The sequence below is a fragment of the Callospermophilus lateralis genome, chromosome 5 (assembly GCF_048772815.1).
Source record: "Callospermophilus lateralis isolate mCalLat2 chromosome 5, mCalLat2.hap1, whole genome shotgun sequence".
Classification (NCBI taxonomy): domain Eukaryota; kingdom Metazoa; phylum Chordata; class Mammalia; order Rodentia; family Sciuridae; genus Callospermophilus; species Callospermophilus lateralis.
Window position 1 is genome coordinate 67,681,008 of NC_135309.1, and position 12,414 is coordinate 67,693,421.

Here is a 12,414-nt window from a genome sequence, read left to right on the forward strand (position 1 = left end):
TTCATGGTCACCTGAGAGTTTGCTGAAGTGCTAACAATCTCTTCTCTTAGCCAAAAGGAAAACTGGGGCCTTTTCTCTCAAAATATATGCAAGGAAAGCATCAGTGTCAGCAGCTGCTAGCTCTGGCACTGACTGGTGCCAGCTTGATAAGCACTTGGTCCCACCTGGAAAGACTTGAGAGGTCTTTGCTATTCTGCTTGCTACAGCTGATCACCTCCCAGGTGGAGTGTTCAGAGGTATGTGGCTGGTCTGGGTGATCAGAGGCGGATGAGAGGATGACAGTGGATGCTGATCATGTCATTGAAACAAATGACTTCCACACCTGCCAAATGGGTGCCAGAATAACTGGAAAGCACGCATGCCAGTGAATATGCTAGCTGAAACAGGTAGTTTAGCAAGTATGGAACTGCCCTCTTGGTCAAGGGCCTGGGTCTCGGGAAGGTGGTTGTCAAGGGCAGGAGGGAGCTGGGAAGAATACTGGGCTTGCTTTACATGCTCTCAGCCTCTGAGCAACCTCTCTGAGTTCTTTATTGTAGGCTAACATTCAAGGCATTCAGTAACCAGTGTGACGTAGGCACCATCAGTTTAGAATGAACAAGGGCTTTATTGCTGTGGATCTTAGCTGTGCCTGGCCTTAGCGCAATAGCTGCTGGATGGTGGAGTGATGGAGAGAATCTGAGTAAGGGTCAGGGTGCTGGAGGGGAGAAGACTCAGGGAGCTCAGAGCATCTGTGATTCACCTATTCTACAGACCTATTTTAATGTTTTAAAAACCAGTGTGTCTGTACTCCTGCTGAATGTCATAGCCAAATGTCAGCTCTCACATTCAATAAGAGAAAACTGATTAGCTCTATTTCATGTGCTTGAGAGTCACTTAGGGAGCTTGTTTAAAAATACAGATATCTAGTTCCCACCTCAAAATTGCTGAATAAGACTCTCTAGAGCCCAGGTTAGGCTCACCACACTTGGGAGTACTGAGTGTTCTGTATCAGCTGATTCAAGGATTCAGCTCTACCTTTTGAGGGGTTTCTGATGACCTGAGAGGGTAACCTGCATATATTTCTTTGGAAAATTATCCCTAATTCAGGTGCAGGTTGTGTGAGTGTGTGAAGCAGGTGTGTAGGGCTGTGGCAAATTAACAAGTGCATGTCCATTTGTTGAAGTCACCTTGACCCCTGGGCTGCTGCTGCTCAGGAAAGCAGACTTCCTATGGACAGACCCTCTGACTTTTTAGGATGTAGGAAGTGATTGGGCTGGGTGTTGGGTCAGTCCTGCACCTCGTCAAGTCACAGGTGGGGCCCTGCTTCCAAGTCTTCTGTTCCATAAACCCTGTCTATGGATGACTGAAGGGAGACTAAGTGAGGCTGGTCCTACATAGGAAGGGAAGCAGAAAAGCTTTAAGGGGGAATCTTGATGCTGCTTAATGAGACAATATGGTTCCTAGAGAATGTCCCCAGCTATTGTAATCCATTGTCACTTCTTAGCTGTCCCATTTCCACCAGTCAAATCCAACCCTCAGCACCTTTCCTAACACCAAGGTTTGGGGGTCTATGTGGTAAAAGGCACCTTTTCTAAGGCATTTGGGTCTTAACTGAGGGATGCAGCTCTTCCAGGCTGGAATTTTCACCTTCTGACTTGAGGTGCTGGGGTTCTATCTAGGATCTCTGGAATGTTCCACAAAGCAATGGATTCCTGCAAGTACAAGGGAACTTGGCTTCATTGCTACATTTAAACCCACTTGCCAGGGCTCTCCTGCTGCTTGGAAGACCCTGTCTCCCATTGCTTTGTCTATCTGACTTTGACTTGTCCTTCAGGACTCAGCTTAGACTGTGTTCTCAACTCTAGAACTAGATGCTGTGGGTTTCCTTTTAGCCCCACAATCCTGGGCATGTACTTGTTCTAGAATTTCCCACCTCGAGTTTCAACAGCCATTTTTTAAAAAAAAAAATCCGAGTCTAGCATTTGTTAGGTGTTCACTGTGTGCCGGCACTAAGTCACTATGCATTATTATCTCAGTTAATCATCACAACAGCCCAGTGAGGCTGGAACCATCATCATTCTTATTTAAGATAAGGAGGCTCCAAGATGTTAATTAAGTAACTTGCTTAGTATCACATGGTCAGAAAGTGATAAATGAGAGCTTGAACTCAGTTCATGAGCAGCGGAGCTTGCTGGGCTCCTTTGCATTTGTCACCAAAGTTGCACCATGCAGCTTCCTAGCAGTTTATAGTATGTCCTAAAGTCAAGGATGGTCTTTGGGCTCATACAGCAGAATCACAAGTTGGGCTTTGATGTCAGATTCCTTGCTCAGGCTATTGTCTGTGGTTAATCTGCAATCTGCCAGCCTGTTTCTTTGGCTCTGTAATGGAGACAGTTATGGCTGCCCTACAAGTTGTTATGTAAATTGCACAAGAGGATGAGTCTATGGTCCTCACTGCTGTCCCCACTATGTAGTCAATGTTAGAAACATGTTGGTGGAATAAATGAATTGAAAGGGCAGTAAAGTCCATTTTTATCTAGAAACAATATCCTCTTGTTCCTTTTTCAAACAATCATAAAACTCTACAAAGAAGGTGTTTGGTGTGGGAGGCAGTGAGTGTGAAGCTAGGCGTGGGTGAACAGTGCAAGGGAGGGTGGCAAGCCTTGAGTAGTTTACATTTCTCAGAGAGGTTATCCTGTAGGGATAGTGGATAGTGGCAAGACTCTTCTGTTTCACGTTCCATTTTCATTTTCATCATGCCTAAATAACCTGCTTGGCAGCCATAGACATTACAAATTAACTGGATCCATTGCTACTGAGGCATAGGCTAACTATGTGGTTGGCTTGTCATGCCATATCTCTGCCACTCTGGGTGTAGCTGATAAACTCATTGAGAATGCTGTGGGATAAAGATGAGGCATAGACACTCATATTTGACAAATCATATCATGTTTCTCGTCCCTGTGACTTTATCCCATAGCTCCATCTGGATGATAAGATTCAGTTCATTGAGGCATGAAGTTGGCCATATTGATTTTGCGGCATACACATGGGTCAATATCTCACCGAAATGGTAGAGCAACATGCTACCAATGTTGGCTCTACCAGTTCCAAATATCTGACCCATGTGTAGTATTCCTTGGCAGGAGTATGTTTCGTTTTATTTTATTAAGTTCTGAAAGAATCTATGGAATTGGAGACATCATGCTAAGTGAAATAATCCAGTCCAATGTGCTCTCTGGTATGTGGATACTAAACCACAACAAGGAAGGGCGGGGAGGGGACGAATAGAAGTTCATCAGATTTGACAATGGGGAATGAAGGAAAGGGAGGAGGAAGGAAGATAGGAAAGACAGTAGAATTAATTGGATATAACTTTCCTAGCCTTGTATTTGAAATATTTGAATACACAACCAGTGCAATTCCACATCATGTACACCACAATAATAGGATCCTAACTAGAGTAAGCTAAACTCCACATGTATATAATATGCCATTAGACACTCTACTGTCATGCTTATCTAAAAAGAGCAAATAATAAAAATAATCTATGAATAATTCTAATTTCCATATGTGTGGGTAGGTAAAAAATACGTGTTTGTAATCCTAAGAACTTCAAGAACTGTTTACAGGAAAGGTCTACTTAGACCTGCTTTTTTTTTTTTTTTTTTAATGGCACTCAGCCTTAGTAGCAAATGTCATTTTATGCATCACATTGTCCCCATTGATGGGCATTTAGTATAGGTTAATTACAACAATTAAGTTTAATGAGAATTAATGGGGTGTCTTACAGCATGGCCTTGGCTCCCTGGGTTGCCTCCTCACCCCTGTTTATAAAGCTCTGCATGGCTGGTCCTGCTCATTTCAATGCCACCTTCATGGGGTTGCCCTTGCCCCTTTCTCCATTGCAGACTGGCCTTTCTTCCCTCTCTGCCAGGAATGTCAAGGCTACCTCCTCCCTCCACGCCTCTTTTATCTTCTCAGATTCATCTTTCTATTCACTCTCATCCTTTTCTTCTTCTCTCTTCCATCCATTTTCATCTTCCCTTTTTTCCTCCTCCTTTCTCCCCCTTTCCTGTCCAATCTTCTTTGTTCAGTTCCTTTTCTAGCAGTTTCCTCTCAAAGTATCCCCTCTCCAACCTTGTATTGACATATTGTCATCGACATAGTTGTCTTATGGGGGGAAACAACCAGTCTGCCCCAAATGAGAAGACACCAGGGAAAGCAAAAGTGCTACAAAGCAGATTATGTATCTAAACTCACCACGCCCCATTGCAGGTTGTTTTAAAGCACACCATGTTTTCTTGGGGAGGGATGAATGAATTGTCCATAATATCACGCATGACCCTCTCTGCAGCACCATTCTTATCACTTAACTTTGTATAGAATTACATGGGGAGAAGTAGATTGAGAAGTTTAAAATATGGTGATCTTTTGATAATTGGTAGTTAGATCTCTTTGACCTTCTTATTTGGAGCAAACTCAGGAAGCTTATTCTCTTTGGTTTTAGTGAGTTCTCAGAATGTACAAAGTATCTATCTCATACCCCTCCCAGAACTTCTTCCCTCTCAGCCAGAATTATAACTCTTTTGGAGGGAAAAAGACATGGCAGCTACTAATGGCAGTGTATGGCCTGTATTAGGTGTCAGAAGCTCTTCTAATATGATGGTAAGAGGAGAAAATGGCATTAAGGTTAAAGAAGCAATGCCAACGATCCCACCACTGCCATGCTTCTGGTTGAAGCCCCTTTTAGGACACCACAGAATTTTACACAGAACACAAACACTGCAGGCTGCAGGACAAAGTGGGTCCCTCTCCTTAGTCTGAACAGTGTGGATGGCCTTGCTGCATCAAATTGTTATTTGGAAGACCACCCAACCTGGGGCAGGAATTCCTTCTCCCACCTTCCCTTTCCTACAAATAAAATGGGCAGAACAAAGACCTGTGCTCCAGTTCCCAAAGAACAGTAGGACACCCTCATTGGATGCAGATTGTATTTAAATGCAATTCACCTCTTTGGGGTCTAGGAAAAGCCACCGGTAGATTCATTTGCTGGGAAACACGGTCTGTGTGGCTGAGGCAGTGGATGCTGGAGGCATGATCTTGGTGAAAGTTGACTTTCTCCGGAGGTCTGTCTGCTGTCCAGAGTGGCAGCCACTTCGATGGGCAAATAGGATGGTCATCTCTGAGCTCAAAGGGGCTGCTTCGGGCAGGGATCCCTTGAAGGTGACTGGCTGTTCAGGCTTTCCAGAGGTGGGATGGGAAGTGTAGTGTTTGGTGGGAGGAGGGCTATAATTCTGAAATCTCACGGTTTTAACTTGCTGCAAGAGAAAGGAACATGGGTGAGACAAATACTATTCCCCCTCAGGACTGAGTTCATGCTATTTCTCTATACCTGTCTCCATTCAAAATTCCAAATTTGTGTGGTTTTCATTCAGCAAATATTTCTATCTACTGTGTTTACCATGCATCATACACTGTTAGGTGCTTCGAGTCTCAGAGTGAACAAAACCACCCTGGTAAGCAGAAAGTCATATAACAACTGCTCTGATGGGAGAAGTAGAAGATGCTGAGAATTCAGAGGAGTATCTAATTCCAGCTGGGATGGGGATAGTCAGGGAAGGCTTCCTAGAGGAAGAGCTATCAGAGAATTGAAGAACAATTAGGAAGAGTGTAGGCAATTGCAGAGAAGGGAAGTTCCCTTTCTGCCTCTCTCACATCTGCCTTCCATTAAGGTCTATCTCCAGGCTAGCTCTTCCTCCAGGCCTCTCCTGATGACTACCATTTAGAGATTTCCGTAATGGCCTTGGACGTCCTCAGTGCAGAGTTTGCTCCCTGGACACCTGCTGGTTGAATTTAGCCTTCAGAGTGTTTGAGGGTTTGATTTACTCCCCCACATATGAAGACTGCATATACAAATCAGGATTTCATGTCTCTTTAAAAAATCAAAGATCTGGCACACTGGGCCTTTGCCCCATTCTGGCAACACCTGGCTGGAGCCAAGAAGCAGTTCCCTGTTGTATGAGACTTGAGTCTCAGTTTGCTCCAAGCCCCGCCCCCTCCCCCGCCCCCTCACCTCTCCTAAGCTATTACGTAATTCCTGATAACTAAAGGTATTTGCTTTGGTCAATTCCTACTTTGGGGCTTAATAAGTGTTCTGTGGTACTGCCTGGGAATGATGTCTTTTTTTCCAAGAAATTTAACCCTGGTGTTCCCAAATGAGAATCCATGTTTCCTCATACCTCTTGACTCTCGCCATATCTAGCTGGGGTCTGGGGACTTACTAAACACTTATAGTTTGAGGGTTGTGTCTAATAACTTGGGTTATTGGGTAACTGGGGCTTGGAAGACTTTAAATTAGGTGAAAACTGTAAGTCATAATAAAAACTCCCAAAATTTATATCAGTCAACACTAACTTTTTCCAAATGCTTTTCCCTCTAGGCTTATAGGTTAGCATTAAAATCATGAATTTTTATATCAGATCTGGATTTGATTCCAGACACTCAGGTGTCAGCTGGGTGACTTTATGTCATGTTTTCTAACTCCCTGAGCCTCCATTTCCTCAGTTAAAAATGAGAATAAAGTGCCGGACACGGTGGTACATGCCTATAATATCCACTTCAGAGGGCTGTTAGGATTAAGTGAGAAGGGATGTGCGAAGTTCTCAGCATAGTGCCTGCTGGGTAGTTAATAATTATTAACTACTTAGAAACAGGAGGAAACTTCAGACTCTTTCCATTTTGTGGGGGAATGGGGTGAATGATGGTAGGATGGTGGTGATGGTGTTGGTAATGGTGGTGATGATGCGTGATGGTGGTGATCTGGTGGCAATAATGATGTTAAATAAACTAGAAGATAACAATGAGCATCACCTAAATTTCTCTATATCATCTCTTCCTTTCCACCAGCCTTATTGCTTTAGATGTTACAAAACCTCATGTCTTCTAGTGCAAAAACTCAAGTTATTAGATATAACCTTCAAACTATAAGTGTTTAGTAAGTCCCCAGACCCCAGCTAGATATGGTGAAAGTCAAGCAGTAAGAAGAAACATGGATTCTCATTTGGGGACACCAGGATTGAATTTCATGGAAAAAAGAAATCATATTAGAAGTTAATCAATCTGACCTCTGCCACAGAGGTCACAATGGCTTAGTTGTTGGAGTTATTTGGAGTGATCTTGATGTGTCTATTACCTCTTTGACATGATGAATAATTATGTGTCAATTATGATGCGAGGACTTCGCATACCTTAACACCATTTAATTCTCTAAACCTATGTGGCCATTATCAACTGTTATCTCCATTTTGTGGATTAGGCAAAAAATAAGTAAGTAAGTAAGTAAGTAAGTAAGTAAATAAATAAATACTTGAAAGGTGAAGTGTTTTGGTTAAATCTACCCAGGCAGCAAGCAGCAGAGCTGGAATTTAAATCAAGTTTTGTCTGATGCCACAATCAGTTTTGTTTCAAGCCACCTCTGGGTCTCAAAAGAAATATGTACAAAATATTTGTGAAGAATAAAGGTGAATCAGTAACACATCTAGGAAGGGGAAGGTGTGAGGCTGTGGGGGTGTTGGGTGTCAGAATAGTTTTGAGGATGCAACTTTGGGTCCTTGGCTACCAACACTAAGATCTCAGGAGCTGGGACAGTGTAAAAAGTTGGGAGCTAGAGTCAGGTTCCCTGTGATTTTATTCCTACCTTTTCGGTGCCATTTCTTGAGTTTTCTGGTTTCACCAGGATTGATGGTGGGGCAGATGCGGGTGGTTTTGGCGGAGGCTCACTCTTGATGGGGATTTCCTTGCCTTCCATGATGACTGAACTGGCTGTCGAGTGGATCCTGGCATCGCTGCCTCTGCTGACGCAGGTGAGGGCAGGCTCCCCAGTTGGAGTTGGTGTGGGTCCCATCTCCACCACTACCGTTGATGGGGAGGACGGGATCCCCTGAGACTGGTAGAACTGGAACTGCTGAGGCTGTACCACCATGGTGGGATTGCGCCTGAGGGAACCCACCATGAAGGAGGGGATCCCTGACTGCACCGATCTCTGCAGGGATCCATCTAGGGGATTATATGACAGAGATATCAGCAACAGCGGTGGCTGACAGCAGGTTGGGTCAGGGCTGGGTAAGCAGTGTGTCCTGATATCCCAGAATAGTCAAGTGCTTTCCTAATTTGACTGAGCTCACATTCTCCTGGGGTCTTTCAAAGGTGACCTTATTCTTTTTTTAGTGCTGTTTGCTGGCAGCAAGTAACTGGCTAGCTTAATGTGTGTGTGTGTGTGTGTGTGTGTGTGTGTGTGTGTGTGTGTTGTCAGAAGGACTATTGCTTCCATTCACCTCTTTCTCTCTCTCTCTCTCTCTCTCTCACACACACACACACACACACACACACACACAAACACACTTATGTTCACACTCTCCTACTTTCTCCCTCTAGGCCTTTAAGACAGAGTGTGAAGAAGAGTGACACAAAGACAGCTTTGCAGTGAGAAGCAGGCACACCAAAGAGGAAATGAAAGACAGAGCCAGACACAGAAAGAAAACAGCAATTGAGAAACACAAGAGACAGACAACTGAGAAGGACAAGGGGGAGGGAAAGAAGAAAAGAGAGAGAAGAGGGGACCAGAGGACTCTAATCAGCTACTTGCATCAGAAAGTTCTAGCAGAAGCTTTAGTCATGAGATGGTGAGGACGCTTTTTGTGGGGGGATTCAGGGGTGAGTGGAAATAACAGTGCATGTGCCAGACCAGACATGACTAGTCAGGGCAGAATCTTCCAGGCGGAGGCCGATTCAGAAATGTCATTCTGGAGTTAGGGCTGCGTGTGCGTGAGCTTTGCAAGGTCTCATGACCTAAATCAGGAGAGGAGAGTCACACCTTTCTCCCCCAGTACCCTCACTGTTAACTGGAGATGATAACAGCTCATCATAGGATGTGGTGAGGATCTCATCTTATGATAGTAGTAGTCAGACAGTGCCGGAATGTAAGAGTGCCCCACTCTTGTTAGCTATCATTATTTGGGGTAAAGAACCACATAACCTGAAAATTCAAAGTTCAAGAGTTTGGTTTCACCCTTTCCTGAACTCATTTTTCTTCTTCTTTCTTTAACATTGAGTTAGTCCTTCGTCAGCATAAAGAAGCCATTCCTTTCCCTGAAGTTCTCTAAAGACGGGAGATCCCACCTTTTCTGCATATGGCCTGTAGGTGACCTGGAGAACCCAGGATTCGTTGGGACTGTCAGGAAGACCCCCTGAGAAGCACTGTGGGACATTTCCCAAAGGGCTCCCAGTATTTGGAGAGGCATAGGAATGTCCCATCCAGAACTGTTAGTCTTTCATGACACCCCATGGACACATGTTTGAATCAAAGTTGTTTGCATCTAGCACAGAAGGTCTGAGCCAAGGCCAAGTTCTGCTCTGTGGCTCTCTGTCAAGCCAAATGGGAACATGAAACGCAGAAGGCTCACCAAACACAGTTGGTGTTTTCAGCTGCTTGCTGCTAGCAAGCCCGCCACCATTTACACAAGTCTGACCTTTCAGTTTGAACATTTATTTTTTCACTGACAGTCCTGTGAGGGGCACATGGTCAATTCTCCTGTCATTTCTCTTCGCTTTGGGGAGATGGATAGCTTGACCAGCCCCACCTTGGGAAAAGGGAGAAAAAGAAAGCCTCAGGGACTTGGGAAGTCAAAGCAACACTGGGCAGGCATGTCTTCAGGTGCCCATAAACATGTGAAAAATCGTCTTCCTGCCTATTTATCTTGTGAGCTTCTAATTTTCAAAAGATTGAGTGCTTTCTTATTGCATGTGCATAATATAATGCAAGCAGTCAGAGCTTCAAGCCGATCAAGATTTATGTGCAGGGCTGGGGATGTGGCTCAAGCGGTAGCGAGCTCGCCTGGCATGTGTGCGGCCCGGGTTCGATCCTCAGCACCACATACAAACAGAGATGTGTGTCAGCCAAAAACTGAAAAATAAATATTGAAATTCTCTCTCTCTCTCTCTCTCTCTTAAAAAAAAAGATTTATGTGCAGGTGACAGAGAGTGTATTAAATTGCAAGCCACTGAGGATGGGCCGAATTCTCTGCATTCCTCATTGGTCCAGAATGAGAGTGAACTCTTTCAACCCCAAACGAATTCATGCTCTGGATGGACTAAACTCTTTAGTTGTAGCAGCAATGATACAATTTATTTACTAATAAAAGTTATTTTACTAATAAAATGATACAATTTTTGAAAAGGCAAATGTTTCTTGAGAGCTTCTGTGCCAGGCACTATACTGATGTTGTTCAGATTATTTTATTAGATCCATATAGTGATGCTGATGAGGCAGGTGTTATTTTTATTTCCATTTTACAAGTGAGAACACTTAAGACTGACGAGGTTAGTAACTTCCCAAGGCTATTGTGATGGAATTACTTATTTTGTGTTTGTGTGTGTGTGTGTGTGTGTGTGTGTGTGTGTGTGTGTTGAGAGGGGAGGAAGAGGTAGGAGCAGGAGGCAAAGGCAGGAGGTACAGCTGGGTGGAATTAAGTGACCAGAGCAGTGAGCCTGGTGACCAGGGAAGTGGGAAACACAGGGACAGAACAGAGGGGAGATATTTGCTTTCTTTATCTTGGGAAATTTCCCCACATGGCATATCATCCCACAAGTTTCTCTTCTTCCCAAACTATTCATATTATATTTTCAAGTCTAATCATTTGTTTAAATTTGTTAAACCACTTGGTTAAGACTGCAAGAGGGTTTGCAAAGCCTAGTTTAAATCAGGAAATCATATTTACTGCACTTGGCTGGTTACAGATGAAGAAAACCTTGATGTTTTGTAGAAGAGAGATTCAGACACTTCTCAGAATCCCTGAAAATGGAAACTTATTTAGAAGTTTAATATGTTGAGAGATAAAAGCATAGTTCTTGAAATGACAGGTCTGTATGTATTGCCATATTGAAGTGTATATGTTACGTAGGTAAAAATAAAAGCAAGGTGCAGAGCAGTGTGATGAATGTGACTGATTGGTGTGTCTATCTATCTATCTAGAAAAAACTTCAAACTGAGGGTTAAGGACATAAGGGAAACCTGCTTTGTATACCTTTTATGCTCTAATTTTTTAATCCTGTGCATGCATTACATAAATAGCAGGGACTCTTGAGCACTGCTCAATTCTTGCTTCTTCTCCTGAGCCCTGGAGCACCCACAACCTGGGGGCTTCCCTAGAGCATAGTTTGGGAAGTCCTGGCCCAGCAAAGGTTTGGTCAGCCTGTCTTAATAAGAACCAACATTCACCTTGGCTGTGTGACACTTAGGACTATCATCCCAGCCATTCACTGTGCATGCAAAAAGTGACTCAGGACAGGGACCTCCAGTTGATCATTTAGTAAATCAACGTATTAGGGAATTGCAAAATTTCATCTTAAAGCCAAGAAGATCTTGCTTTAGTGAAAATCACCCTGTGTACCTGGGGTTGCACCCCACTGCTATCGGCTAACCCTAGGCACATACCTCTGTGCCACCACTTACTCTTTCTCATGCTGCTCCGCCCTTTCCGAAGAGACCCTTGTCCTAAATTTCCAGTTGCATTCTTCACAGGGTTGACTACTGTGGTGGGCACAAAGACGGATTTGAAGGGACGGCTTTGCTGGGGATCACCTTCTGAAATGCTGCCTTGGGAGGACACAGAGGAGGTGGATAACGTCCAAGTGGCATAGAGACCAGGGTTCCGGGAATCTGGAAAACTAGAGGTCTTTCTAGTTGTTGAATGTTAAGAGAGAGAGAGAGAGAGAGAGAGAGAGAGAGAGAGAGAGAAGAATGGGAGAAAGAAATATTCACTCAAGAGTCTTACTTTAAAAAGCCATCAGCAATCAACCACATACCAAATGTGACCACTCCCCGCTTCTTCCTACTATACACTTTCATACTGAGACCCTGCTGGAGCTGGAAGACTTGAATTCTGCCAGAAATAAACCAACCAAAGCAGCAGGTAGACTCTAGGCATGTATCTGAAAGACACTGATAATTCAGCCTTGGGCTCTGATTTTTAAGAACAGCATTAAAGTTTTATAAAACAACAATTCCTTAGCCATTAGTTCTAGCCTGAAGCTCGCTGAACTGCTCTGGCAGTGGCTGTCATTTCCCATGCCTTTCTTTTCCGTTTACCCAATCTAGCCACCACATCACATTTCCTCCTGAGTGGTCCATCAATCATCCTGTCACCTGTTGATTAAGTAGTCTCTGCTAATTCCCTGGAAAGAGCAAACGCAACCAAGGTCCTGGCTTCCTTTCTGTCAATGTCTCTAGGTTTCTGGTAGGCACTTCCCCTCAATTCTCCTTCTCTCTCTCTCTCTCTCTCTCTCTCTCTCTCTCTCATTAGAGTTTGATAGTTATAGACAATACCTGGGTTCATCCCAACAAATTCACACTGCATGGAAATTAATCTAATTTCC

General features: G+C 43.8%; 1 protein-coding gene across 2 annotated transcripts in view; it reads right to left on the reverse strand.

Moving 5' to 3' along the window:
- The window catches only part of Sh3rf2 (SH3 domain containing ring finger 2), a 128,094-nt gene that overhangs the window by 13,466 nt on the left and 102,214 nt on the right, over window positions 1-12,414 (reverse strand). Inside the window, exons 8-10 of one of the 2 annotated variants that reach the window (XM_076856766.2) lie at window positions 11,492-11,706; window positions 7,679-8,037; window positions 4,992-5,300 (exon numbers count right to left, since the gene is read on the reverse strand). In XM_076856766.2, the coding sequence (XP_076712881.2) occupies window positions 5,025-5,300; window positions 7,679-8,037; window positions 11,492-11,706 (850 nt within the window). In that variant the 3' untranslated portion in view covers window positions 4,992-5,024. Of the gene's footprint in view, window positions 1-4,991; window positions 5,301-7,678; window positions 8,038-11,491; window positions 11,719-12,414 lie in introns of both variants that reach the window. The other variant, XM_076856765.2, reaches the window with a different exon arrangement.